This window comes from Triturus cristatus, chromosome 2_1 (genome assembly GCF_964204655.1).
Source record: "Triturus cristatus chromosome 2_1, aTriCri1.1, whole genome shotgun sequence".
NCBI lineage: Eukaryota > Metazoa > Chordata > Amphibia > Caudata > Salamandridae > Triturus > Triturus cristatus.
Window position 1 is genome coordinate 988133899 of NC_140581.1, and position 25186 is coordinate 988159084.

The following is a 25186-nucleotide window of genomic DNA, read 5'->3' on the forward strand; positions in this document are numbered from 1 at the left end:
CACCTGGGCTTAGATCATGACGAGTAACATCTCTTCTGTTGCCATGTTCACCTGATGAAAGACCATATCAGCTAGCCTTTTCGAGTAATCCAGTATGATGTTATAAGTTATCGAAACAAGCGCTGCTGTAGGAACACATGAAAGCCTCATAGATCTGCCCATGATAATGTTATGGGACGGCAAAACAGTCTGTCTGTCAGGTGTACTTGTTATGCACATCAAAAAAAGAGTGAGGGCATCTAGCCATTTCAAACCAGCCGAAGCACAACCTTTTGCCAGTTTATTCCTGAGAGTGCCATTTGCCCGCTCTACCACACCAGAGGATTGTGGACAATAAAAGTGGAATTTCTGTTCGACTTCAAATGCAATACAGATGATTTACAAAACTTCATTGTTTAAACAAGTCCCACAATTTGTGTCAATAGAAGTGGGGATGCCAAAATGCAGTATCTGCTCCCTCAACAAAACTGTAAGGCTAACTGATCTACGGTCGGGATAGGCCTCAACCCATTTAGAGAACAGGCAGAGAACTAATAAGATGCATTTTAAACCATTGTACTTTGGAATCCAAGTCTGCCTGAAGTCATGTTAATGGGCCCTCCGATTTGCCAATATGTTTTATGAACACAATAGTACTTTTGCCTAGATTTTTCATTTGGCATGACATACACCTGGCATAAACATCCTCAGCAGCTCTTTTGAATTTTGCATTTTATCAGTATTTCGTAAAGATTCGAATTAGACTGTGTCTTCTTGCATATCACCTGTTGTGCAAATACTTACACATTGCATACAATCTAGTCAGGCAAAACATATTTACTAGCTATTTACATATAAATCCTGATCATTATTTTTGAAGTATCGTTTTCCCCTCTTTTTCTTATCATCAGGTGCATTTATCTGGAGATCTCTTAGCTCACTCAGAGAAGATTGAATCAAACTTATTAAAAAAACAATTTATATTTTCTATATTTTGTACAGTACTTATTCTTGATTCATCATCTTCACCTTCCTGCACAACTGTGTCATCATGTTAAGCACAGTATGTTGCCAGCTGGTCTGCATATTTGTTCCCAAGTGTTTCCTGCTTTATGTGCAACACATTTTATCACAGCAATGTCCTTTGGCATTAGTATGGCTTTCAACACATTTAGTATATAGGCACCGTTTCGTATTGGTGCTCCAGAAGATGTTATAAAACCCCTTTGTGACCAGAGTTGGCCAAAGTTATTCACAACTCTAAATCCATACTGGCTTCTGTATAAATCGTCACATTCCAATTTTCAGACAAGCAACAAGCTCTTGTCAAGGCAACTAATGCCGTCTCTTTTGATGAAGTTATATCCGGCAGATAAGAGGCTTCCAAGGTCTCTGGAACAGTGCGCACTACATAGCTAGTTCTCAGTGCACCAAACTATTAGTCTTAGACAAGACGCATCAACAAATTATGTCCGATCAGTCATCTCTAGGGGATTTTCTTTTACATCAGGTCTTGGTTATGTGCATAAATCAGTCATCACTATACAATCATGTTCAGGTTCAATTTCATCATTTTAAAATTTCCTTTATTCACAACTTCTGTCTGAAATAGGAAGTAGTGTGGCTGGATTTAATGGACTGCATCTCTTAATAAAGATATCTACAGCTACAAGTATACTTGGTCATAGCGTGTCAACCTGCTATTGGTAAGAAGCTGAGCTCTTGTTCTAGTCAAAAAGATCACCACTGAGTGTGGGACTTAAACAATTATGGTTCATCACAATCCGTTCACTTTGCTTAATGGCAATGCAACAGCTGTAACCGATTCTAAACATTCTGGAAGACTCTCAGCTGACAAACAGGCCACAGGGCGCAGAAGACCACCATGGATCAGTGTGAGAATTAAAAAGGCACATCCACCTTTTTCATGGCAATACAAATAAAATATAAGACTAATCAGGAATCAAAAGTGTGGACGGTTGACAAAGACTCTCTTTTAGCTTTTCAAATGCATCAGAATATTCTTTGCCACATGGTTCTGGAACTTGAATGTCACTGCATGTCAAAAGCTTTGACAATCAAAGAAATGTTTGGAACCCACTGATGACAGTAGCCAACTGTTCCCAGAAACATCCAAACCTACCTCTGAGTGATCAGCTATTTTATTTTCAGAATTGCAAAAACTGTTCTTTTAAGCCTTTCCTCACACCTTTTTCAATATGTGTCAAAGATAAATCACATCCTTTGAATAATTCTGCATTTTAGTTGGGGAAACCTTCTACCCAATATATGCTAGATGATTCAACAGGGCAATTGAATTGAGTTTGAGTAGGTCATCAATATATTGGACCAACAGTGAACTGCAAACCTTGATCTTTTTTCAAGATTTGGATAAAGGACCTTTCAGTATATCCTTGTGGGATTTTACACAACACAATTCCTTTATAAAAAAATTAGCAATGAAATGAAATTGGGAGTACTCCTGCAAACATTTCGAGAAGAACACTTGGCAGAAGTCGATAGCTGTATACCATTCTGCATCTAATGAAAATTTGAACAAAATTACTGCTGGATACAGTAACACTCGACAACATGGAATCACTATCTTGTAAATCTTTGAGATCTTTTACGATTTCCACTTGCCATTGGGCTTCTTAATTCCAATCAAGGGAGACTGAGAAGGACTATTTTCCAAGAAAGCTTCTTGCAGCCTCAGCAACACACCCTCATAGGAAGTTCAATTAAAAAGAAAGATTTTTATTTATTTTTTTAATTGAAAATTATATGTAATACAATACGATAAATCCAGCTGTATGTCATACATTTCATCAAAAATAATTGCACACATGATAATAAATAGCGTATAATGATCAATGATAGATCCTAAACTGTCACAAAAAAAAAAAAGGGAAAATAACCCACCTAGCATCTTTTAAAAGTATCTCCATTATTTATATCAAGATTGATCTAATAACCAGAAAAGTACTATTTCTATAGAGTATGTTCTCTCATACCCAATAGGGCAGACTTAGAAAAGAGAAAATGTATTCAGATAGTGACTTTAGGGATCAAAAAACTTTGCCCAAATCTGCTGAAATTTCTTAAGTCCCCCTATTCGCAAAGCATATTTTCGTTCACTATTCTTTACATGAGCCATTTTCCGAATCCATTCAATTTTAGACGGAATTAAATCCGATCGCCATTTTTGAAGTAATCTGGCGACGGCCATACCAATATAAAGTATTTTAATGAAATTCTGCGCTGCCTGCAAATCTGGATCATAGCCCCACAAGATCAATCGGTCATTCCAGTGAATTGAAATTCTGCATTCTATTGTGAAAAACTCAAAGATATCACTCCAAAACTTCTGAATCAGTGGGCACTGTAATATTATGTGAGTCCAATTTGCGGCTGGATGGATATGGAAACGGAAACATTGACACGATTGACTAGGATAGGTCTTAGCAACAAAGGCAGGAGTTATATACAATAGCCATTAACTAAATTAAAGCATCCTTCTCCAGTTAGCGCCTCTAATTGAACTGAAGTTTAAGCTATTGATTGTAGTCCAAATATTAACTGTAAGTTCTTGATTTTCATATTTACCCCACTTTGTAATTGCCTTAATCTCCAAATCTGACCCTTTAATTCTAGCTAGAATTTTCTTCCACTCCCCAGGTTTTTTTATTAGTTTATCTCCCAACAGATCATAAACTAGCTGTTTCTGAGTCAGAATATGAAACAAATCGAGATTTTCAAGAAATGTACGAAGGGTGATATATGACCCTAAGAGGAGAAAGTCTCCAGGGATTAATTGAGACATTTTTCTGACTCTGATCCATTTATTGTTCTGGACAAAATCGGAGAGCTTCAAATACCCAGCTTTCAACCAGTTTTGAGAGAGAACAGCTGAGTCTTTAATACCTGCTGAGATAAAAAGTTCAGCAGTGGGAGTTATGTCATTAATAAGTGGGATAGAATAACGTCTAAAAAAGGCCTGATATTTATTAAAAAAAACAGTGTAGACACTTATATCTGACTAATTTTGGAGAACGAAATATTGCTAATGGGTGATGGATCTGATTGTCTTTAAACATTAAATTCATGAAAAAGTTAATAAAAAGTCCCGACCGTAAACCCTGCTTAAATCTAGACGTGTATTGTGCAAAATACACAAAATAGTATTCTTTGAGATTGGGGAGGGCTAAACAGCCATCTTCCACATTCTCATATAAAGTGCTAAGTGCACTTCTGGGAATTTTCTTATGCCATAGACACGCTGTAAACATTGACTATTTTTGTAAAAAAGGAATTTAATAGTATGCAGTGAACTGTAGAAAATACGAAACTAAACAGTGGAAGCACTGACATTTTGATCAGGGCAACCCTTCCAAAGATGGAAAGCGGAAGAGAATGCCAGCGGAAAAATAAGTCCTGAACTTTTTGTAAAAACTGAACAAAATTCAGATCATACAGATCTGCAACAAATGGTGAGAAGTAGACCCCTAAATACCGCTTAGGATTCGAATTAAAACAGGAAAGGATATCGGGGTGTAAGATCTCCGGTGTACATCCACTCAAAATTATCTCGGTTTTTCTTTTATTAATTTTATAGCTGCCTAATGACTCATATAAGTCAAACATCTGAAAAGCTTTGGCCTGCGATTCCTCTTCAGGTTTTATTAAAAACAATGTCATCGGCATATAATTTAATGTTCGCCATAGACGGAAACAGAGGACTAATATGCCGATTCTTTCTGATCGCAATAGGCTCAATAAAAAAAGCGAATAGCTCCGGAGATAACGGGCAGCCTTGTCTAGTTCCCCTTTTTACTTTTACCTGAGCGACCTGCGTAGAATTAATAATGAGGATAGCCGCGGCATTCTTATATAGATTCGCCACCAAATCTATAATTTTGGAAGGGATTCCAAATTTTGTTAAAATGCAAAATAAAGTCTCCCATATAACCAAGTCAAAGGCCTTTTCAGCTTCCAAAAACAAAACTAATGCTGGAATCTTTCGAGTGTCAAAATAATCCAGTGCTTCCACTAAAAAATGCGTATTAGTTCCCAATTGCCTTCCTGCAATAAAACCATTTTGATCAGAGTGGATTAAATGCGACGCACACCCATTAAAACGATTAGCTAAAAGTTTCGTAATTAGTTTGTAGTCCGTATTTAAAAGAGTTATCGGGCGGTAAGAATTAGGGTCCTCACCACTTTTACCTTTTTTAAAAAAAACTAACTACATTCCCTTCTCTAAAAGTTTGCGGTATGGGTCCTCCTTCCAAAATTGAATAGCCAGAGTAAGGAAAAAATCCAAAATCTCACTAGCAAATGTTTTAAAAAAAACTCTGAAGGGAGGCCGTCTGGACCACAGGCTTTACCATTTGGAAGGTTCTTAATAGCTTCCCCTAGCTCTTCTTTTGTGAACGGCCTCATCATCTTGCTATTTCGTACATCTGTTAAAACGGTTAATTCATTTTCCTGAAGAAACGCTTCCAACAATGGCTTGTTAATGGTTTGTTCATGACCATATAACTTCTCAAAATGTTTGAGCGTAATGAAAGATTTTTAACAATGACCCATACATCAGCCGAAGAGTGCTAACCCAGCAACAGATCTTGCAGCAGAAAAAACCCTGAATAGTTGGAACATTTACATCACTCGAAAGTTCATTCACAATATATACACAGTTGCATCACATATCTTCATTCGGTAGATCTGTGAAAGGAAAAATTTAACATAGGAACAGGTTGGGAGGGGGGAAGAAGCAGGAGTGAAATACAGACAGCAAAGCAGCATCCAGGTTAAATAAAATGAAGACTAACTAAAATATGCTAGTAAACATACTTTTATATGTTAAATTAAATTAGTTTTAAATGTATTTGAATACATTTTGAACATCCTTACTAGATCCAACTTTATATTTATTATTCCGCAATGGTTATTTTTCAATTTCTTAAAAACGCTATAATACTAATGTTACATGCAAAAGTGCCAGCAATTAGAGGAAAATGTTACTTACGCATTAGACATCTGTTTGTGACATGTAGTGCTGCAGATTCACATGCTGTTCATACTTCCTCCACCTAGTGTTGGGTCCGGATATGTGTAAATTGTTTATCTACGTAGAAGTCTTTTGAGTCATGAGGTTCGGTGATTCCTCCTCTTGCTGGTAATTCGCATGGGCCTCGAAGATTATTTTCTGCCGTGGGGTGAGTGAGGATGGAGTGATTTGTTAAGCTATGTAGAGATGGATGCCCATAGAAAGAATAAGTGTGAGTTTGAAAGATTGATGCAAAGGCCACAGGTGTCCGGGGAGGAGAGTGGGCACATGTGAATTTACAGCACTACATGCCACGAACAGATTTCTACTGGGTAAGTAACATTTTCTGTTCAAGGCATGTGTGGCTGTAGATACACATGATGTGCATAGACAGCAAAGAAGTCCTCCTTAAAGCTGTGGCTAGACTGTGGGTGTTGCAGTAGTTTCAAAGAGCACACGTAGTACTACATGGCCAACCCTGGTCTGTTGTCTAGCTAATACATCCACACAGTAGTATTTTGTGTATGTGGTGTAGGCTAGGTAGATGCTTTGCAAATTGAGCTACTGGAATGTTCCCTAGGAAGGCCATGGGCGCTCCCTTCTTACAAGTGGAGTGAGTTTTTGGAGGAACTGTTAAGGTTCTCTTTGCTTTGGCATAGCAGGTTTGTATGCATTGGAGTATCCATCTATGAAATACCGGATTTGGAGACAAACTTCCCTTTATGAGGTTTTGAAAAGGCAAAAAATAACTTGTGTCTTTCTAAATGATTTTGTGCTATCTATATAATACGAGTGCTCTTTAGGCATCTAGTACATGCAGTGATGATGAAAAAGCTTTATTCGGTAAGGCAATTACATACCATAAAAGCATTTACATATAGGAAAAACTTTTTACAAATATACATATAACATTTTTAAAAAGGTGAGTTAATTGTTCCTGAGTAAATGGCAGTAAGTGCAAAAACAACGAATTAGGACTATTCACTTGAGTTTAAAAAGTTTAGCAGTGGCTAGAGTAATAAAATACAGTAAAAATATTTAGGCGGTGCAGAAAAAACAAACCCCCCACTAGCAATATTAGGATGCATTGGGGGGTAATCCCAGCTCATCGTAGGGTATGTTTAAGTGACTCATAAAGACCGTCTTTTTTGAGTGTTAAAAAGAAAGGGAGGAGGCAGAGCTCCATTTAAAGATTTGTTCTGTGTCGCACACAGAATTTTAAGAACTTTGCCATGTTTTTTGCCAATGTTTCTGTTTCTAGCATTTGGAGGGCCATAAAGGCTGGCCGACACTGGGTTAGGCCCAAATGTTTCAGAAATGGAATCAGGTATAACTTTCTTGGCTCTACATAAAATTTACAGAACATAATTACATGCATTGTCGATTGAGGAGAAAGGTCATCACAGGGGCAGAGCGTCAATTGGGGTGACCAATCATTTGTCACAGGAAAGGCGATTAAGCGGTGAAATATGTTCAATCGCAATCTGGTCAATAGGAATTTCTCGTAATTACTTAGAGTAGAATTCAAGTAAGGCTCTATTTGATCTGTTGTTTGTATGGGAAGAGACAGTTGCACGGAGTTTTTGTTTAATTCAAGTGCCAAACGCAGATCTGTTAGGTGGCTTAAACACATGTCTTGCATTCTTTTTCTAGGGATTAGGTTGATACTTTGGGGATTAGTAAAAAGGTGATCAAGTCCCAAGCCAAGTGATGTGTAGTCCGTGCTCCAGTTTCATGCAGTCAATAATGAGTTCCTGGGTGAATTTTAATTCCGTTGTAGACCAGATGCGGTGCCATAAAAGGATGGGCTGCATGCGTATCACATCTGTGATGTATGGAAGTCCCAGTTCGCTATGAATATTAAAAGTTGAGGTGGACGACGGAGCTGCCAGCAAAAATTTTAAAAAGGAGTTCTCTGTCTTTTGAATTAAAGTGACTTGTGCGCTTCCCCAAATTCCGGCCCCATAGGTCGCAGTACTAAGGCATTTTGAGTTATAGATGTCTAACATTTCCTTAGATGCTCTTTTGCCCAACCTCCGGGCGAACACTCTCAGGGCCGTTGTTGCTTTTAAAAATTGCAAATTTCTGTTCTCTATGGCACTTTTCCAGGTAGTTTTGTTATCTATTACGACTCCTAGGTAGGGATAGGTGGTGGTATGCTCTATTTTGGTGTCGTTTAAGTAAATATTTTTCATTTTTCATGTCTGTTTGCCTGATGCCATAACAAAGGTCTTTTTGGCGTTAATGTTTAAGTCCAGGTGTTTCATAAAGTTTGTATATCTAACCAGGGCCCGTTGTAACTCAAGGGGGGTACGGGCGAGTATAACTGCGTCGTCCGCATATAGAAGGGCGGGGATTGGGCGTAATTTGATGTGTGGTTGGTCCTGGGTACCCTTTAACAAAGCTACTTCTAGGCCGTTGGTATAAATGTTAAAAAGAAAGGGAGCCAGGACACAGCCTTGCCTTACCCCCCCACTCAATTCCAAAAGATGTTAACTGCCCCCCTAGGCCGTATCTTACTCTAGTAGTAGTGTTCAAATAAATTTCTCTGATGTAATTGATCAAGTTAATGTCAATGCCCAGTTGAGTCATTACGGTCCAAAGCTTATTGTGGTCTACGCAGTCGAAAGCTGCGGATAGATCGACGTATGCCATGTAAAGACTGCCACCCTTTGCATGAACATACTTCCCTCTCAGGAGGGTAAGGTTGAGGACCTGTTCTATAGTTCCTCTTCCTTCCCTGAAGCCAAACTGAAGGTCAGATAGGATGTTGTTTGTCTCAGCCCAATTTTGTAGGCGTGCTAAAAGGATTCTACCTACTACTTTTCCAAAGGAGTCTAGTAGGGAAATGGGTCTGTAGCACGCGGGACTATTCCTATTTCCCTTTTTGAATATAGGGACTAGGATCGAGTCTGACCAAGAAGTTGGTAGTCCACATGTCCCAACGCCTCTAGAACGTTTAATAGCAGGGGAGCCCAAAGATCGATGTTTGATTTATAAAGATCCATAGGGACCGCATCCGGGCCCGGGGCCTTTCCTGACCTGCTCGCATTCAGGGCCAGCTCTACCTCTGCGAGATTAAAGTTCATGATAAGTGGGTTGGTTCGGATCGTTGGTGAACAGTCAGTGTGTGTGAGTTGCCCAGTCGGGATTGAGAAAATTTCTGAAAAGTGGGTGACGCATTCTTGTTCAGAGATGGTCGTTTCAAGTGTGCCACTGGCTTTTGGTCCCATCAGGAAAGAGGAGTTTACAATCTCCCAAAAAGTTACCGAATCTTTTTTTTGGCAGCTATTATGTAAGGCGGTCCAGTGTTCCTCTTTTAGTTCGCTTTTCCTGGATGCTATAGCTTTATTATATTTTTGCCTAGCCATTGAGACTTCCAAGATGTTTCTTGGATATTTTTTTAGGGTATTTTTAAGGTTTTTGTGAGCTCTAGAGCATGCTGAATTAAACCACCTGAACTTTGGTTTGTCTTTTGGTGTTGTTTGCACCCAAGGGTGCACTGTCAGGGCGTTCTTTGCCTCTTGTGTTATTTTTTCGTAATTGGCCGCGATCTCTACAGGAGAAGAGAACTCCGTTAAACAGACTTCAAAGGATGGACGGGCCGCTTTAATTATGATTTCTAGAATGGCGGCAGGGTTGATTTTGGACCATTTAAGTGCATAGCCGTTTAAACGGGACATAGACATAAGCTCAGCGTGATATAATGTTTCAGCGTTTTTTTTGTGGGGCTGTGGTTTGGATTGTGACAGACAGTTGGAAGTGGTCACTGAATGCACAGTCATGAGTGGTGACATCTGTGATCTGGTTTGGGGAAATGTTCCCTACCAAGATGAAATCGATGCAAGAGGATAATCCTCTACCATTAAAAGTTGGGACAAAGGGAGTTATGGGGACAGTGAGTTCATTTGCAAAGGCCAACTGGAAGAGGATCATGGTCTCGTTCAGAAGAGACCCCTTATGGGAATGTGAAAAATGAGAGATATCATTTTGTAGGTGGTCCATGTAACCGCAATTACCATTTAGAGTACTCTTGCATAATGCCAAGTTGAAATCCCCCCCCCCCCCCAGATTATTATTGGTTCATTTCCTTTACTAAGGGTAAGTTGTTTTTGTAAGTGCCCTTTCTGAAAATGATTCTGCTTGAGGGAAAAAAAACGGAAGGTCTATAGATTGAGGTGGAATTGGAACACCACAATTGGTAGAAGATTTTGGGGTGGTACGAAGGACTATTTTGTCTTCAGGTACCTGAAAGAAAGGTTCTTCTAAGGTTAATGCCTGGAGTTCTGCAACACATCTTAAGGAAGTAATAGCGACTATAAAAGCCATTGTCCAAGAAAGGAATTCGATTAGATGAGGGGACTCAAAAGGGGGCTTCATAAGCCTAGTGAGTACAATGTTAAGGTTCCATGATGGTGCTGGGAGGGTATGAGGTGGTATTACCATTTTGAGGCCTTCCATAAATGCTTTGATTACTGGAACTTAGAAAAAAGACATATGCGGTCTAATTTGTAGATATGCAGGAGCTGTGGCTAGGTGAAGCCTGATAGAAGTAAATGGTAATCCACAGCTTTGTAGATGTAGCAGACAATATTCTGTACTGCTGGTGTGAGTGGGCCAATTTGTTTAGAATGAGAATAGTTAACAAATCGTTTCCACTTTGCTGCATAACAAGCATGCATATTAGGTCTACTTAGCTCTTTGAGAAGGTCATACTTTCAGGTGGTAGTTTAAGGTAGCAACATTTTAGGACCTCAGGAACCAAATCGCAAAATTGAGTGTCCTGGGTGGCATATTTCTCCATGGTTCTGTACAAGAATGTTCGATCTGATTGGGAGATTCTCATGAGGGACCAGTGACAGTTTCAGAAGTGTTGTATACCATGGTTGGCGAGCCCAAGTTGGTGCTATTAAAATGAGGGAGATGGATGTCTGCCTTAACTTACGAACCAGAAATGGAAGTTGGGGGACAAGAAAAAAAGTGCAAGCAAATATCTCTGACCAGTTCATCCACAGTACATTGTCCTTGGACTATAGGTATTGGAACCCAGAAGTGATGTTTGGGCACTTTGCGTTTTCAGCGGCTGCGGATAGATCTATTTCGGGAAAGCCCTACCTTAGGAAGTATTGGTGGAGGACTTGTGGGTGGATTCCCCACTCTTGGACTTGTTGCAGCACCCTGCTGAGGAGGTGGGCAAAATAATTCTGTGTTCCTGGGAGGTGTCCCACCAGTAGGTGTATTTTGTGAAGTAGAGCCCACCTCCAGATTTGTTGTGAGAGCTGAGAGAGTCGTGGAGACTGGGTTCCCCATTGTGTCTATAGCTAAAACATGGTTCTGGTGTTGTCAAGTCGAACAAGAACTACCTCTCCCACTAGGTGTACAAGAAAAGCTTTTACCGCTAGTCGTACTGCTAGGAACTCTAGGTAATTGATGTGAAATCCCTGGTGTCTGGGTTTCCAATGTACTTGGACGGTGAAATTGTTTAGATGTGCTTCCCAACTCATAAGGGATGAGTCTGTTGTGATGGTTTCCTGCGGAACTGGGTCACGAAAAGGCCGCCCATGTAACAGATTGTTGTTATTCCACTACAGATGAGAGTGAGAAGCTTGGCGGCTGACCAACACTAGATCTTCCCAGTAATCCTCCATTGGAGACCATTGCTGTGCTAGGTATTCCAGCAGTGGACGCAAATTCAGTCTTGAGGCACTATTGCAATGCAGGAGGCCATCATGCCTAGAAGACGTGTAACTGTTCTGGCTGTAACCTGAGATTGTAGTTGGAAGTGCTGATGATCATCTGGAAATACTGTATTCTTGCAGCATTGGGATATGCCAACCCTTTATCTGCATTTAGAATTGCTCACAAGTATGGTTTAATTTGTTGTGGTTAAAAGTGGGATTTTGCAACACTGATTGTGAATCCCAACTTGTGTAGAAAATGTAAAGTCTCCAGAGTGTGTATGCTGCATAATTGATGGGTAGAACTTCTGATAAGCCAGTCACCCAGATAAGAGAATCAGTGAATGTTTTGTCTTCTTATGTGGGCAGCTTCTACTGCAAGGCATTTTGTGAATACCCTGGGAGCTGTAGTGACCCCGAGTGGGACTTCCTTGAACTGAAAGTGTTTGCTATTGACCACAAACCCGAAGTGATGCGCTGGGTGTACTGGTATGTGAAAATACACATCTTTGAGACTGAGTGTGGTCATAAAGTCTCCCTGGTGTAGAAGAGGTATACCATCTTGAAGGGTGACCATATGGAAATTATCTGAACAAATGCATTTAATCGAGAATAAGCCTGAGTGAACCATCTTTTTTGGGTATTAGAAAGTACAGGGAGTTTACTCCTAATCCCTAATGTTGTGGTGGCACTTCTTCGAGAAGGAAGGGTTGTATTTCTTCTATGAGCAGCTTTATGTGCTTTGGTGAGATTTTGTGTTTGCGAGGTGGTATTGTGAGAGGTGTGGAGAGGAGCTCCAGGTAATAACCTTTTGCTAAAATATCCAGTACCCACTGGTCAGAGGTGATGTTTCGCCAAATGGGTACGGACTGTTGTAAGTGACCCCCGACAGGTGTTATGTGATCAGGGTATAAGATTGGTTTGGTGGATGTAGAAGGGTAGATTTGGGTGCAGGATACTTGCCTCTTCGTCTTGAATTCTTTTCCCTATATGTGCCTCTGGAATAGCCTCTACCCGCCTGGGTTTACCGGTTGTATGTTGTAGAGGTTTCCTGCCGTATTTGCTTTGAACCTCCACAAAAGGAAGTGCATCAAAAAGAACCACAGAAAGAAAGTCCACCCATTGATTTAGCATTTTGTGTCTTTTTTCCTTTTTTTTTTTTTTAAAGATGTTGCCTACTTGCGGCCCAAACGGATTTTCCCCATCTAATGGGAAAGCCAACAAGTTCTGTTGTACCTCTGGTTTAAAGCCCGATACCCAAAGCCATGCATGTTGTCTAAGAATGAGGCTTGAATTGATGCCCCGAGCAGCTAAGCAGCATCAATGACACATCTTATGTTAGTGTTTGATAAGGGCTTTTCCTCAGAGATCAACTCCTGCCCACCCCCCTATAAAGTGTTCTTCAGGAAGATATCGGAGGAGTTCCTCTATTTAGTCCCTTGAGGCTCTGTCATACCTGCTTAACAGAATTACAGAATTTGAAATCCGTCATTGGTTAGCAGATTGTGCTGCTGCTCTCTTCCCTGCTGGTGGTTCTCTTGCTTTCATTGTCAAGTAAGGAGGTGGGTAGGTTCCCCTTTTGTTTGGGAGTTAGCCCTTTTCCTTGCTGAATGTACAACAAGAGAGTCTGGTGTAAGTTGGCCTTTAACATAAGGTGGATCTGATGGAGATGTCTTGTAGTTTTTGTCTACACGAGGAGTAATTACAATACATGGACAGGTTCCTTGAAGATATCCCAGTGTGCCTTAACATACAATTAAGCCTAGGGAGAAAGTGCTGTTATGGCTACTAGCTCTGCATAAGTGGACACATCATCCGAAGGGTAATGCTGAGTTGGGTAGAGGTCTGTCTCAGAGTCTCCTGAGGCCTCAGCAATGACGCCTGCCACCAGGGGTATAGATGTGGTGATATAGGGGCTAATTCTTCACCCTTGTATTCCTCTTGTAATGGAACTGGTGACCCTTGTGGTGTATATGCGAGGGAGTCTCAGTGTGAGGATTGTGTGGAAAGTGGTTCCTGTATAGGCTGGACTGGTGAATGGGGTGCAGGCAATGGGCCGGTGGCCTTCTCCTCTTTCCTCTTTGCTTTTGGCACTGGGAGCTTATCTAATGCTTTTTGGAACAAAAGCTGTCCCTTTTGTTGGTCTAGTTATGATTTTCCCATCCGTCGTTGAATTAATAAGTGTCTCTGACAGGCATCAATTTCCTTTTGGAGTTAAGGAAAGAGTGGCTCAACTGATTTGGCTTCGACTGATGTGCCAGCAGGCATCGGCGTCGAAGGACTCTGTGCCGATGGATATTTCGATACCACAAATTTCGCTGTCAACAATTTCGGTGCACAGCAAGGCATGGTTGGTGTCGAGCAAACTGGCTCAGCTGTTTTTTCGGGAGCCGGGCTAGGGCTGGGCATAATGTCCAAAGTTTCTCCCCAGGGCCTACAATGGTCTGAAGGTAGTGGTGGCCCGCTTCGTTGTTTGAGATGTTCTTGAGGCCTTGCATGGCCTTTCGATAAGGCCTGCTCTGTGTAGGGGGTCTGTGCAGTTGGTAATTCCTCGATTTCCAGGTCGGTGTTATCATTGTCCTCTGAAGAGAACACTTCATCAGCTGCTGACGCTTCGTCATGGTGTTCAGAACACTCTTTCCCACCGAAGAGGTCCACCGGATCATCACTGCCCCTTTGGTACATCTCTAAACATCGAGCCCAATGGTCACGAAGAGTCTTTTTGGAACTGCAGGAGCGTCAGATGTCGCACTCAACCTCGTTGTGCTCAGGAGATCGACAAAGGTTACAGTCCCAATGTAGGTCAGTCCTAGGGTATTTTGAATGGCATAGTGGACAAAACTTGAAAGGCGTTTATTCCATCACCCTCTATACCTTTTATAGTACAGTTCCTAAGTCCAAGAATCGAGGCTTAAAAGGGTGAGGCGTATGTAGGCTAAAGCCTATCAGAGGTCCACACGGCAGAGGTGGATTCTTTGACCGGAAACAAACTAATGGAGACATTCACGTTCGAAATAACACCAACGTTCCAGAAAAAACATTGGAAACCAAAAGAAAGTTTCAACTGATCTCGATCCGAAGCACGGAAGCACACATCCGAACCAGATGGCAGAAAGAAAACAATCTAACAAAGGAGTCGATGCCCATGGGCATTACCAGCAAGAGGAGTCACCAAACCATGCGACTCGAAAGACTTCTTCGAAGAAAAACAATTTACACATATCCAGAGCCATCACTAGATGGTGGAAGCATGCACAGTATGTGTATCTACAGCTACACATGCCTCGAACATACAGTTTTAGGGTGCAGAGCCTCAGAGTACATCTGTGGAGCAGCTCAAAGGGAACACAAGTCAAAAAGGTCAGAACAAAATTAAGGTCCTAGTGCAGCATAATGAAGGGGGGAAATATATGTGAAAGACCTTTTTAGAAATGCATCACGACTGGTGACTCGAATAATGAAGGTTGATAAGTCAAACAAGGAAAGGCCAAAAGGTTAGATAAGTAATCCTTAGCTGTACCCACAGAAACACCTAGCCAGGCCAAAGACTATACAAACAACACAACTTCAGACTTGTATCTGTAGAGGGTAGTTTGCTTCTTTTCACAACAGGTGGCAAATTTAGCCCAGTGGCCCGAATATAGATTTGATGAAAGGACTGTGAGCAGCTAGAATGACGTCCATTTCTGAAAGCAGATCGAAACCTCAGTGGGGTACAATCCTTCTCCATGAATGGAGGTGTAGATTGTAGCGTTTCAGGTGCAAAACTGTGCCCAGCTTTTGGGATATCACTTTCTCCTGTCGAGGCAGCAAGATTTGAGTGTCAGAAGTTCAGATCAATTAGGGGTTATCAAATTGGATTGTGCTCAGTCCGGTCTGACCTTTATCTGCACCCACAGTATCAAAGGCATAGATTAACAGGCATACAGTAGACAGAACATGTGCCACACACTCCATGTTCGGAGGGTGTGACAGCAATGCAGACGAAATTCAAAGAAAAATCTTTCCAGTCCAATGAGTCAATTCATTTGAATTGCCTGTCTGGAGGAGCTGCAGGAAAGGAGTTAGGATTCACCTTTCAAGTGGAAGCTGTACTACAAAGCTCTCTGGGGTGGGAAGTTGCATCCGAGATTTAGGGTGACCATGAGTCAGTCTATGGTGTGCAGCAATGGGGCAATTCACTGGTGCCACAGAAAACTGTATTGATGAGGATGGCATGATAGGGTCATGAATAACCTCATTAAATACCATAGGAAATTAAGAAATATAAAAGGCAGAGGTTGCAATATCTCTACAAGATAGCCGTAGTCAGTGGGGAGGGGCAGGCCAGCACTTCTGCTACTTTTCTAACCACAATAGTGAAAGAAGCATTTTCATCAGTTAATGTTCCCAAGGGGTATCAAGCACAGATTTTGGAGAGATATTTAAGCCAATGGCGTTCTGTAACTCAGGATATAAGCCAGCATCAGCATAATGAGAAAGTAGTAAGTTAGCAGCCACCTCCTCAAAGTTATGTTGGGCAACATGACAACCTTGGTTCAAATCAGTCAGGCCCAAAAATAGCCTTCATTCACCTGAGGTACTGCTGCAGAGACAGATTAACTAGAGGGAGCCTTCCTCCACACCTGGCTGTGCCTCTGTGATTATATAGCATGAAATAGGACAAACTCTAACCGAGGAAAGATATGAATCTGAGACAGAGCTGGATCCCAGTGCTGCTGAGTCGGGGGTAGCACCACTCGTGGAATGACCGGAGAAGCTAGCAGCACTGACTGTGATGTGCGACCCAGTGTCAGAATCCAAAGTGGTCCAAGCTGGCTTTGCCCAGGGTCAGGTGGCACTGAGGGAGGGCCAGCCAGTGAATAACTTGGCAGGAGTCCTTGCTCTGTTTGTGAGGGCCAGAGGGAGGTGAAGTATCTGCAACATGGCCTATATGAAGGCCTCAACTTGCAGTAGCGTCGACGATGACCTGGGGAATTTGGGGTGCATTGAATTTGAGGTTGGCATTGTGTCCAAGGAGGAAGTTTCCGGCGTCTGGTTTCTGGAAAACCAACTGAGAAACCTCTCCAGGGACCTGGAGTTTCTGGACATCCAACAGCCATGCATACTTTTCCTATGCTTTTTTACTTGTCCTTTGAATTTCCTGATGTTGATTTGGACAGGGAACAACCCCTTTGACCTGGTTTGGGATCAGTCCTACTTCTTGTGCTCAGCAGCTTAGCTTAGGTACCCTCTCACACTGATTGTTTTGGAGGGTATCTGGAAGCATTTTTCACTTGTTCTACTAGTATGCTTGGCGTGGAGGAACCCCAGGCAGATGTAATGCAGATATGTAACTGACATCTGCTCCCAGCACGTGTGAAATAATCCAAAAAGTATTGTCTGTGGGGGCAATTTTCCCACTTGTTGACTTGCAGGAGTTTTGCAAACGTTTTCCTGATCCAGTGTAGCGCCTGGGGAGATTGGCAAGGCAAGAAATCATAGTCCAGAAGTACACATCAGAATATATGCACAACAATACATTAACTGAAGAGTATTCTCTGGTAATCCTTCTACAATTTGGAATTCAATAATTATAGCATCCTTTTAGTTTTCAAAACTGTATTGTGACAGATGTTTTCGTCTCAATAACGTAGTGTTTATTTTCTTTAGTAGTGCTTTTCCTCAAAATCTTGCTGCTTTCCCAGCTTTCTTCTTCAATGGCTGCACAATCAGGAAAACCTCTGACTGAACTAGTGTCCTTCACAGGCACTCTAAAGATGCAAAAGCACCTTAGGCAGCAAGGATTGTAACATCAAGTACCATCATTAAGTCACCTGAAGTGTTAAACCAATTCAAATAGTTAACTCCCACTCAAATGTCAAGTCCATTTTTATCAAATGAATTATACACTTTACCCTTCTTTGGTTGCCCTTGTTGTGTAACAGAGCACAAAACAGTGTTCTACATCAAAATGCTGACTGGTTAAACGGTAAGGGATATCTTTCTCTTGTAAAAATGACATCTTATATGTAAGTGTGCATTTAAGGATATCACGATCCAAATTGGTATGTACTTAGAATTTACTTAAAATTATACTGTTATGGGCCCGGGTGTGGGGAAGATGGAACACATTTCGTGGTAATATTTGCAAACCCCCTCAAGAAGAGCAGATGTCGGAAGACAGCGACTAACCAACAACGGAGATGGGGTTGCCAGGGTCTGTGTCACAACACGCAGCAGGATCAATAGCTGCTGAGTGTGATTTGAGACTTATTGTTCAATGTGACAGATGTACTATTGCTAGATAACGTTTATGTCATCCACTGTATGCACTGTTGAGTATTCAACTGGTGTCGCAATTGTCTAGTTGCACAAAATGCCAATAAAATATATATTTTTTTAAATGTATGCTGTTCTGTATTGGGCGGGATATTTACCATCTCAAGCCACAGATTACAATCTCCAAGTAGAACCTAGAATGAATAACTCCAACAGGATTGCTTAGAACAACTCATATCACTCATGAGGGCTACTATCACCCCAGGTTTCTACCAATAGGTTTCGGAACGTAAAATGTGTAAATACTGGTGTTGGGCAATGATCACTCCTTTCACATCAAAAAGTGCTTATGCAGTAATGATTCCACACTTAAGTGAAGGGTGGTAAGCGTATTTTGTAACCATCTTGTGTTTCCTGAACAGCAGCAACTCACAACATATAATTAAGCAGCTTTTCAGGAAGAGCAAAAATATCAGACAGTTGATAGAAATGTCAATCTAAAAGAAAACATGTTTATATTTAGGTGCAACTTAAGAGAAGCGGATGAGTAAGCTGACATTTTGATGAGTATCTGTTTTGTGTAATGCCTGAAAGTTGTAGTAATGTTACCACTTTATGTATGATCTCCTCCTTCCCATTACTCAATGGCAATAATTAATTAACTAAGGCAGGAGAATGTAATGCCCTTTATGAGACAATGCCCTTTATGAGACTATCTGCCCAGCACACAATTGCCCAAAACATGCATATCTAAAAACATATACTCAATAAAAATAAATGGGAATGTTAGGGAGCCTACTTACCACTCTACCATAATCCAAGCCCTCGCCAGAGCCACACCAAAGGAAGACGAAGGCCCTGAGGTCTGCAATCTCCTCAATGCCAAGGTTCATAATCTGAAAACAAGTTAAAACAAATCATCTTGAGCACTTATGAGCATCTCCTGTTTAAGCGGATTGCAACAAATGTACCATAGAGTTTCTTTTGGTACAGAAAAGGGTGTATACTTACTGCTCAATAAAAGATTGACTTGTACTAACTACATTTAAGTGACAGAAGGAAAAATGAAGTAGAAAAACAGAAGGAGCAAATTAGAAAGCAGTAAACAGTTTTTGGCATAATAAAACACCCTGAAAACTCATGAACTGTGACAAACATTGATTCTCTATCTCTCTCTTGCATCTTGGAACATGGCGGCCGGCTGAAGCAACCTATCGCAAGACCGTGCTCCGACCTACGCATAACTCGAGGAAGTAGTATGCAGCGCAAAAGCTTTTACAATTTTTTTTTCACATTTCCTGCCTCTTGGGAGTGTCTCTTTCTCTTTAAGTCTCTATAAGTTGTTCCCCAATGCTCCCCCATACATCCTGCGAGCAGAAGCGGGACTCAGGAATATGAAGCAGCCAGTCACCTGAGCGAGAGCAGCACAGCACCTCCACCAGGACATGAATAAAGTGCCGCGGATAGCCTTCTATGGTAGCGTATGCGGTGTCAACACAGTAGCTGCACACCAGGTGCAGGGAGGAAACAAAAATGCAGGAACTTGCCCAAACAATTCACAGCAACCCTTAAGTCGGAAGAGTCAGGGAAAACTCCTGCTGAAAGGACAACTGGAGGCTTTGCTAAAGAATAAAAGAGCAAAACATATGGTGGAACTAGGTGAATGTCCAGTATAAAGGCAAGGGGAGGGCGATGTTGCATTGGAGAATAACATTCAGTGGTTGGACAAAGGGTCAGAGGCTGGGAAGAGAATAAAAAAAAAATAGATATTTACTTAGATTCCAAAAGGTAAGTCCCACAAGTCCCCTGATTCGGACAAAGCAACAGGGTAACCCCAAAGAAGGGAGTCTGAAAACTCTTGAACGGAGAGCTAAACCCCAGTGGGGAGTCAGTAAAACAAGCCTGAAAAACAGAGGGGACCTTTAGGCTAGGTGCCTAAACCTACACCATTCCTATGTCTCTATTTTAAAATTGTGACAGAAGAACTATACAGAAGGAAACCACCAACACTATTTCTATCAGGATTAAATGAGAATGGTGGTAAAAGAGTTAAGATGGAAGCTATCAACTAGAAGGAACACATAGGAAATTGCCTGCATAACGGTAGGAAGCTGGCTCTGTATATAGTGGACCAAAACGAGGTACACCGTGTAAAAAGTGCAGGCAACCCTTAGTTTACAGAGGCAAAAATGCTAATACTAAATGCTCTTTCATGGTAGTGTGGGCGAGGACTTTATGCTCACCATAGGGTAGTGCTAAGCATCTGTTGTACTCACAAAAACAATAAATGAAACACACACTCAAGAATACATCCAAGACCAATTTAGAAAAATAAGTTGCACTTTATGTAAATTTTCTTCCAAGGACTTCGCTATCAAGTAAGTACTTTTTTAAATATCGTATTTTACAGGCAAGTAAAATGCTCTTTTAAATGCGTCTTTTCACACTGCTTTCCTATGGGAAAAAAAGGCATATGTTGCATACAGGTATTTAAGGTTCTTTTCTGGGGGTCTCCTTCTGGACTTAGGGTCGTAGGGGGACAAGGTCCAAAATACCACCAGAAGTTACTCATTACCTAACCTGGGGCATCCACTTGCAGAGGTGCTGGTCGGATTGGTAGGTCGGGTGCATTGTAGATAAGTCGGCTGGGCTCTGTGCCTCTAAGGCCTTCGCGGATGCCGGTCCTGCCTGTGGAAGGTGCAAAATCAGGAAAGCAGGGCCATTGTGGAATAGGGTCTCTGCGGTGCGGACGTCCTTCAACGGCTACTTGGTCTTGGTGGTGTTAGAGTCCCGAATTGACTTAAAAAGGCATTGGTTGCTGTAAGGGGTCTGGTACCCCAGGTATTGGTGCTGTGCGCCTCCAGTCGGTCCTGGTGTTCTCTCACTCAGTGGAGGAACTGATCTGACCTTCAGGAGCACAGGTACCTCTTCCTAGGGGGCTGCTGCATCAGGCTGGCCGGGAGCGGCAACATGGTAAACATGACTCTTCAGTGCCTGCGGACTGCAGAAGAGTTGCTCCTCTACGCCAAGGAAGATTGCTGGAAATTTGTGAAGGGCTTGCAGTCTACTGGGGTTCTTGGTACTTGCTCAGCTGCCGTACGAGTCACTCGGTCATGATTGTCGAGACTGGTGCAGGCAGGGTTTGGCACCAAATGTCCATAGCAGATCTTCAGGTCTCGTTCTCTTGTGGCTCTTCTTTGTCGTCTTCTTCTGGATCCATCAAAATCTGAGTTCCTGGCATCAGAGGTGCCCCAAATACTCAATTTAGAGGTGGTAAGGGGCGTGACAGGTAGTAGCCAATAGGCTACTTACCCTTAGGGTGACTAAACCCTCTATATGACCACTTCCTGAGGGAAGTGGGCATAACCCTGACCCAGGGAGCCTAATTCCACCAAAAACCAAGGTGGTGGAATTCTTGTTTTCGTGTTCACATCCGGCAGCCCACCAAAGGAGTGGTACTAGCCTGATAGAGAACACACCTCCTGACTAGCTAATTTTCTCACCTGTTGTGGTGTCAAATAGGCCTCAGGGCAGGGGGTGGCAACTCCCAAGCATAGGGTAAGCTGGGATCGCATATCAAAAGCGGCAAAAGCCTTTGAAGCCTCATGCCTTGATATGGGGATAACTTAGCCATCCTGCTTAGAAGAGGTGACAACACCTCCAGCCGGAGAAGGCACTGTTTCTGTCGTCAGAGAGCTTGGGCTCTCACCTGCAGGGTTCAGAAACCTGTCTGTGGTGGCAGGCTGGTCTTCACCAGTCAGCCAGTACACTAGAGCTTGGTAGGTTTTCAGGGGGTATCTCCAAAGTGCCCACTGGGTGCATGTATTAATAAATCCATCACTGAAATCAGATGGCCTTATTATTATGAGATGTTTGATACCAAACATCTTTAGTTTCAGTGAAGCCATAAAGTAGCTGGGGAACTCGGAATCACCGGTGCCCAGTACATATACTCAAGGCTTATTGTTCACTGGCAATGTCCAAGAATCGACATGAACATCACAGGGGCATATCTGCTCATGCAGATTTGTCCTCCCATGTAATAATATGACTCCTGCCTTAGGGCTGTACGGTTTGCTGTAGGGGTGCCTTACTTATATTACATACAGTGTCTGTAGGCATGGAACACAGGAGGGTGCTATGTTGTGTCTTCACTTTTCTCTGCACCATGTCACGCAGCCTGCAAAGGCAGACTGTAGGAGTGTGCTGAGGTGTCCATTTGGGTGGCACAATACATGCTGTGGCTCTTGGAGACACTCTTCAGCCTCCCTTTCCTATGTACCAGGGAATGCTAAAGGTATGGCCAACTGGGGGAACAACTGTACAGTTTTAGGGAAAGAGATCTGGCACTGGGGATCTGGGTAGCAGGAACCCAGTGTACAGCTTTTAAAATTACATCAAATAGCAGGCAAAAAGTGGGTTAACCATTTCTACAAGAACCATTAATCCCTCCAGTGACAGAAGCAGGTCAAGCCACAGAGGTGGTTCAGGAAATAATGCAAGACCGAGGGAATTAAAGAGATTAGGATACCGGTCTGTGAAGAAGAGGAGGAGGAAACTGCCCTGGTAACCCCAACTGGCATAAGCATCAGTAATAAATATGCTATGTTGAGTGAGCTAGGATCTAAAAGTGAAGCTAATACAGAGTCACCAGGATGTCAGGAGTGGCCACTAGGAGACTTACTGGGGGGGGGGGGGGGGGGGGGGACAGGGTTCAAGTAGAGAGCTGTCAGACGTACGGTGAGAATGTTGTTAGTCTTGACCACCTTCATTCTACCCTACCCATTCCTGGTCTATCTCTGGAGATCAAAGTAGTTTCACTATTTCTGAGAAGAATCAAAAAGGCACCCACTGGGAAAACAATTGGATTACTTAACTATCCATACACAATCTTCAAAAAATAATTTGATAAAAAATAACCCAAAAAGCAAAAAATCCAGGCGTAAAATTGCAACTCTTGAAGACTAGGATAAAAGCTTTGCAGAGAAACTAGAAAATCACTATAGGGGGAACAATTTAAAGATATAAAATGTCCCTGAGGGCAGTGAATAAAAAGACTGAAGTCCTTTGTAGTCATTCTCATTAGAGAAGATGTTTAAGGGAGCTAGATTTAGAGCACAAAACAGAGATTACTTTCGTCATAACCCAAATCACCAGAAGCCAAGGGAGATTTTGGTTTACTTTCGGACATATAGAGTTAAGGTGCAGATACAGACCACAGCCAAAAACTATTTTGTATAATAATTGTGCTTTCTCCATCAAATTAGATTTTTGCAAAGCAAAAGAGGAGAGAGAGGGGGTCTTTGGGAAAAGAAAGCAAGAACTCTATACCCCAGGAGTTAAGGTGCAAATGAGGTTTCCTGCCACAATAATGATGGGGGATAAAACAGCGTACGACTTTAGACAGGTAGATAAGCCGATTAATCAGCTGATATTCCAACACGCAATGAGGCAAGAGACAGAGTACTTTCTCATCTATTCGGTGATAAATTGATGCATATAAGGTACAGTAATTTAGGAGACAGATGGTCTTTAAATAGATACTAAGGTACTGTCAAAAAAGAGATTAATAGGGGTTTGAGAAGGTTTTCACTAGGTGGGTAGCAAGTTTAAGGGGAAAAAAAAGCAAAGTCCTTGCATATTCTACACCAGACCCTAGAAACAAAATTATTAGTATGTGAGAAAAATAGAGGATAACGTGGGTAAGATGATGGAAAACTTGAAGATGAGATTGATAAATGAAATGACACTGGGATGCGAGTTAAAAAAAAACAAAACACACAAACAAAAACAAAGACTGGTCTTAGAATACTTGAAAAGCTGTGATGCCCAAATAATAATGTTACAAGAGTTGGATTTTACTAAGTTTGTGCGAGAGGCTCTGTTTTGTACGGTGGGTTGGGTTCAAGAAGCGATCACTACATAGGATACATGTATTTCAAAAGGGGTGGTTATAATAATAAGAAAGGGGAGCTACATAGAGGCATTGGACACCATAGAGGATAAGCAAAGTAGATGTGCCATAGCTAAAATCAAAGAATGAAACTATTTTAGCATGTGCAAGTTACTATGGCAAGAACATGGACGATCCAGACCCGCTGAGATGTGTACTCTCTCACTATAAAGCATCAAGGGTGAGGGGGTTTAACACATTATTTAATAATACATTAGATAGATCAACAGTACACCCACATAAAGCCCGCATAGGCAAGATCCCTAAAAAAAATGATGCAAGACTTAGGCCTGCACGACGTACGATGGGAAAAGCAGAGAACACAGAGAGGATTTATTTTTGATAGTAAAAAATACACCTTCTCAAGAATAGACCTATGATTGCTAGACTTGGATCTAAAAAATACAGTGTTATAGATCATAGGCACATTACACCACATATATCTGATCATGCAGCTGTTTGGATGGAATTATCTTTTGAGGATCAGTATATTCCCCGTAGGTGGATGGTGTCCTGTAGGATATTGACAGGAGAGGTAGTGTTACTTTTTTTTTTTTAACAAACAGAATCTAACCAGCTGCTACCTACGTATTTATGTGTGACACACACAGCATTTCTAAGAGGAGTTGTTACTAAGTGGTCCAGAAGAGCAGCTCAGAGACAACAGGAAGGACAACATTGATCACTATATCATATCAGAGAAATAAAAGCCAGTAAAACTGAGGTGGATGTAAGGAGTTTGGAGATGGAAACGTTACTAGAGCAAGCTAAAATGGATTTATTGATGGAGTTCAAGACCAAAAGTAGAGTTATATGGGAAATGAGCAAAACGAGCCATTTTGAGTAAGTGGAGAAGAGTGAAAAGTAGTCTCGGAAGAGTACAACTGAAAGAACTGAAAGGAATTTTATTAAATCCATACAAAATATAGAAGATTGGGGAGGTGGGTCACTGGGGATAAACAAATTGCACACATTGCTCAGAAATGTTTTCAAGATCTTTATAGAGAGGCGGTAAAAACCGGGATCAACACTTTTAAAAGCTGGGCAGCCAACAGGATGCAACTATCAACGAAAGAGGCACATCAAGCGATGTTATCTCAAGACGTTAGTGAATCGGAGATAAGAAAGACTAATAGCGCAAAAGAAATGCAAGGCGATGGGCACAGATGCTATACTGGATGAACTGTATAAAATTCTTATAGCAGTTGTAACCCCAGTACTAAAACAGGCATTTAATTCAATATTGCTACAATAGCTTCATCTTGG

The 25186-nt window shown here is 41.7% G+C and overlaps 1 protein-coding gene across 1 annotated transcript in view; it reads right to left on the minus strand.

The window, feature by feature from the left end:
- The window catches only part of METTL14 (methyltransferase 14, N6-adenosine-methyltransferase non-catalytic subunit), a 258367-nt gene that overhangs the window by 76513 nt on the left and 156668 nt on the right, over nucleotides 1-25186 (minus strand). The window contains exon 8 of the mRNA XM_085634353.1: nucleotides 18771-18863. Coding sequence (XP_085490479.1) covers nucleotides 18771-18863 — 93 coding nt within the window. The remainder of the gene's footprint in view (nucleotides 1-18770; nucleotides 18864-25186) is intronic.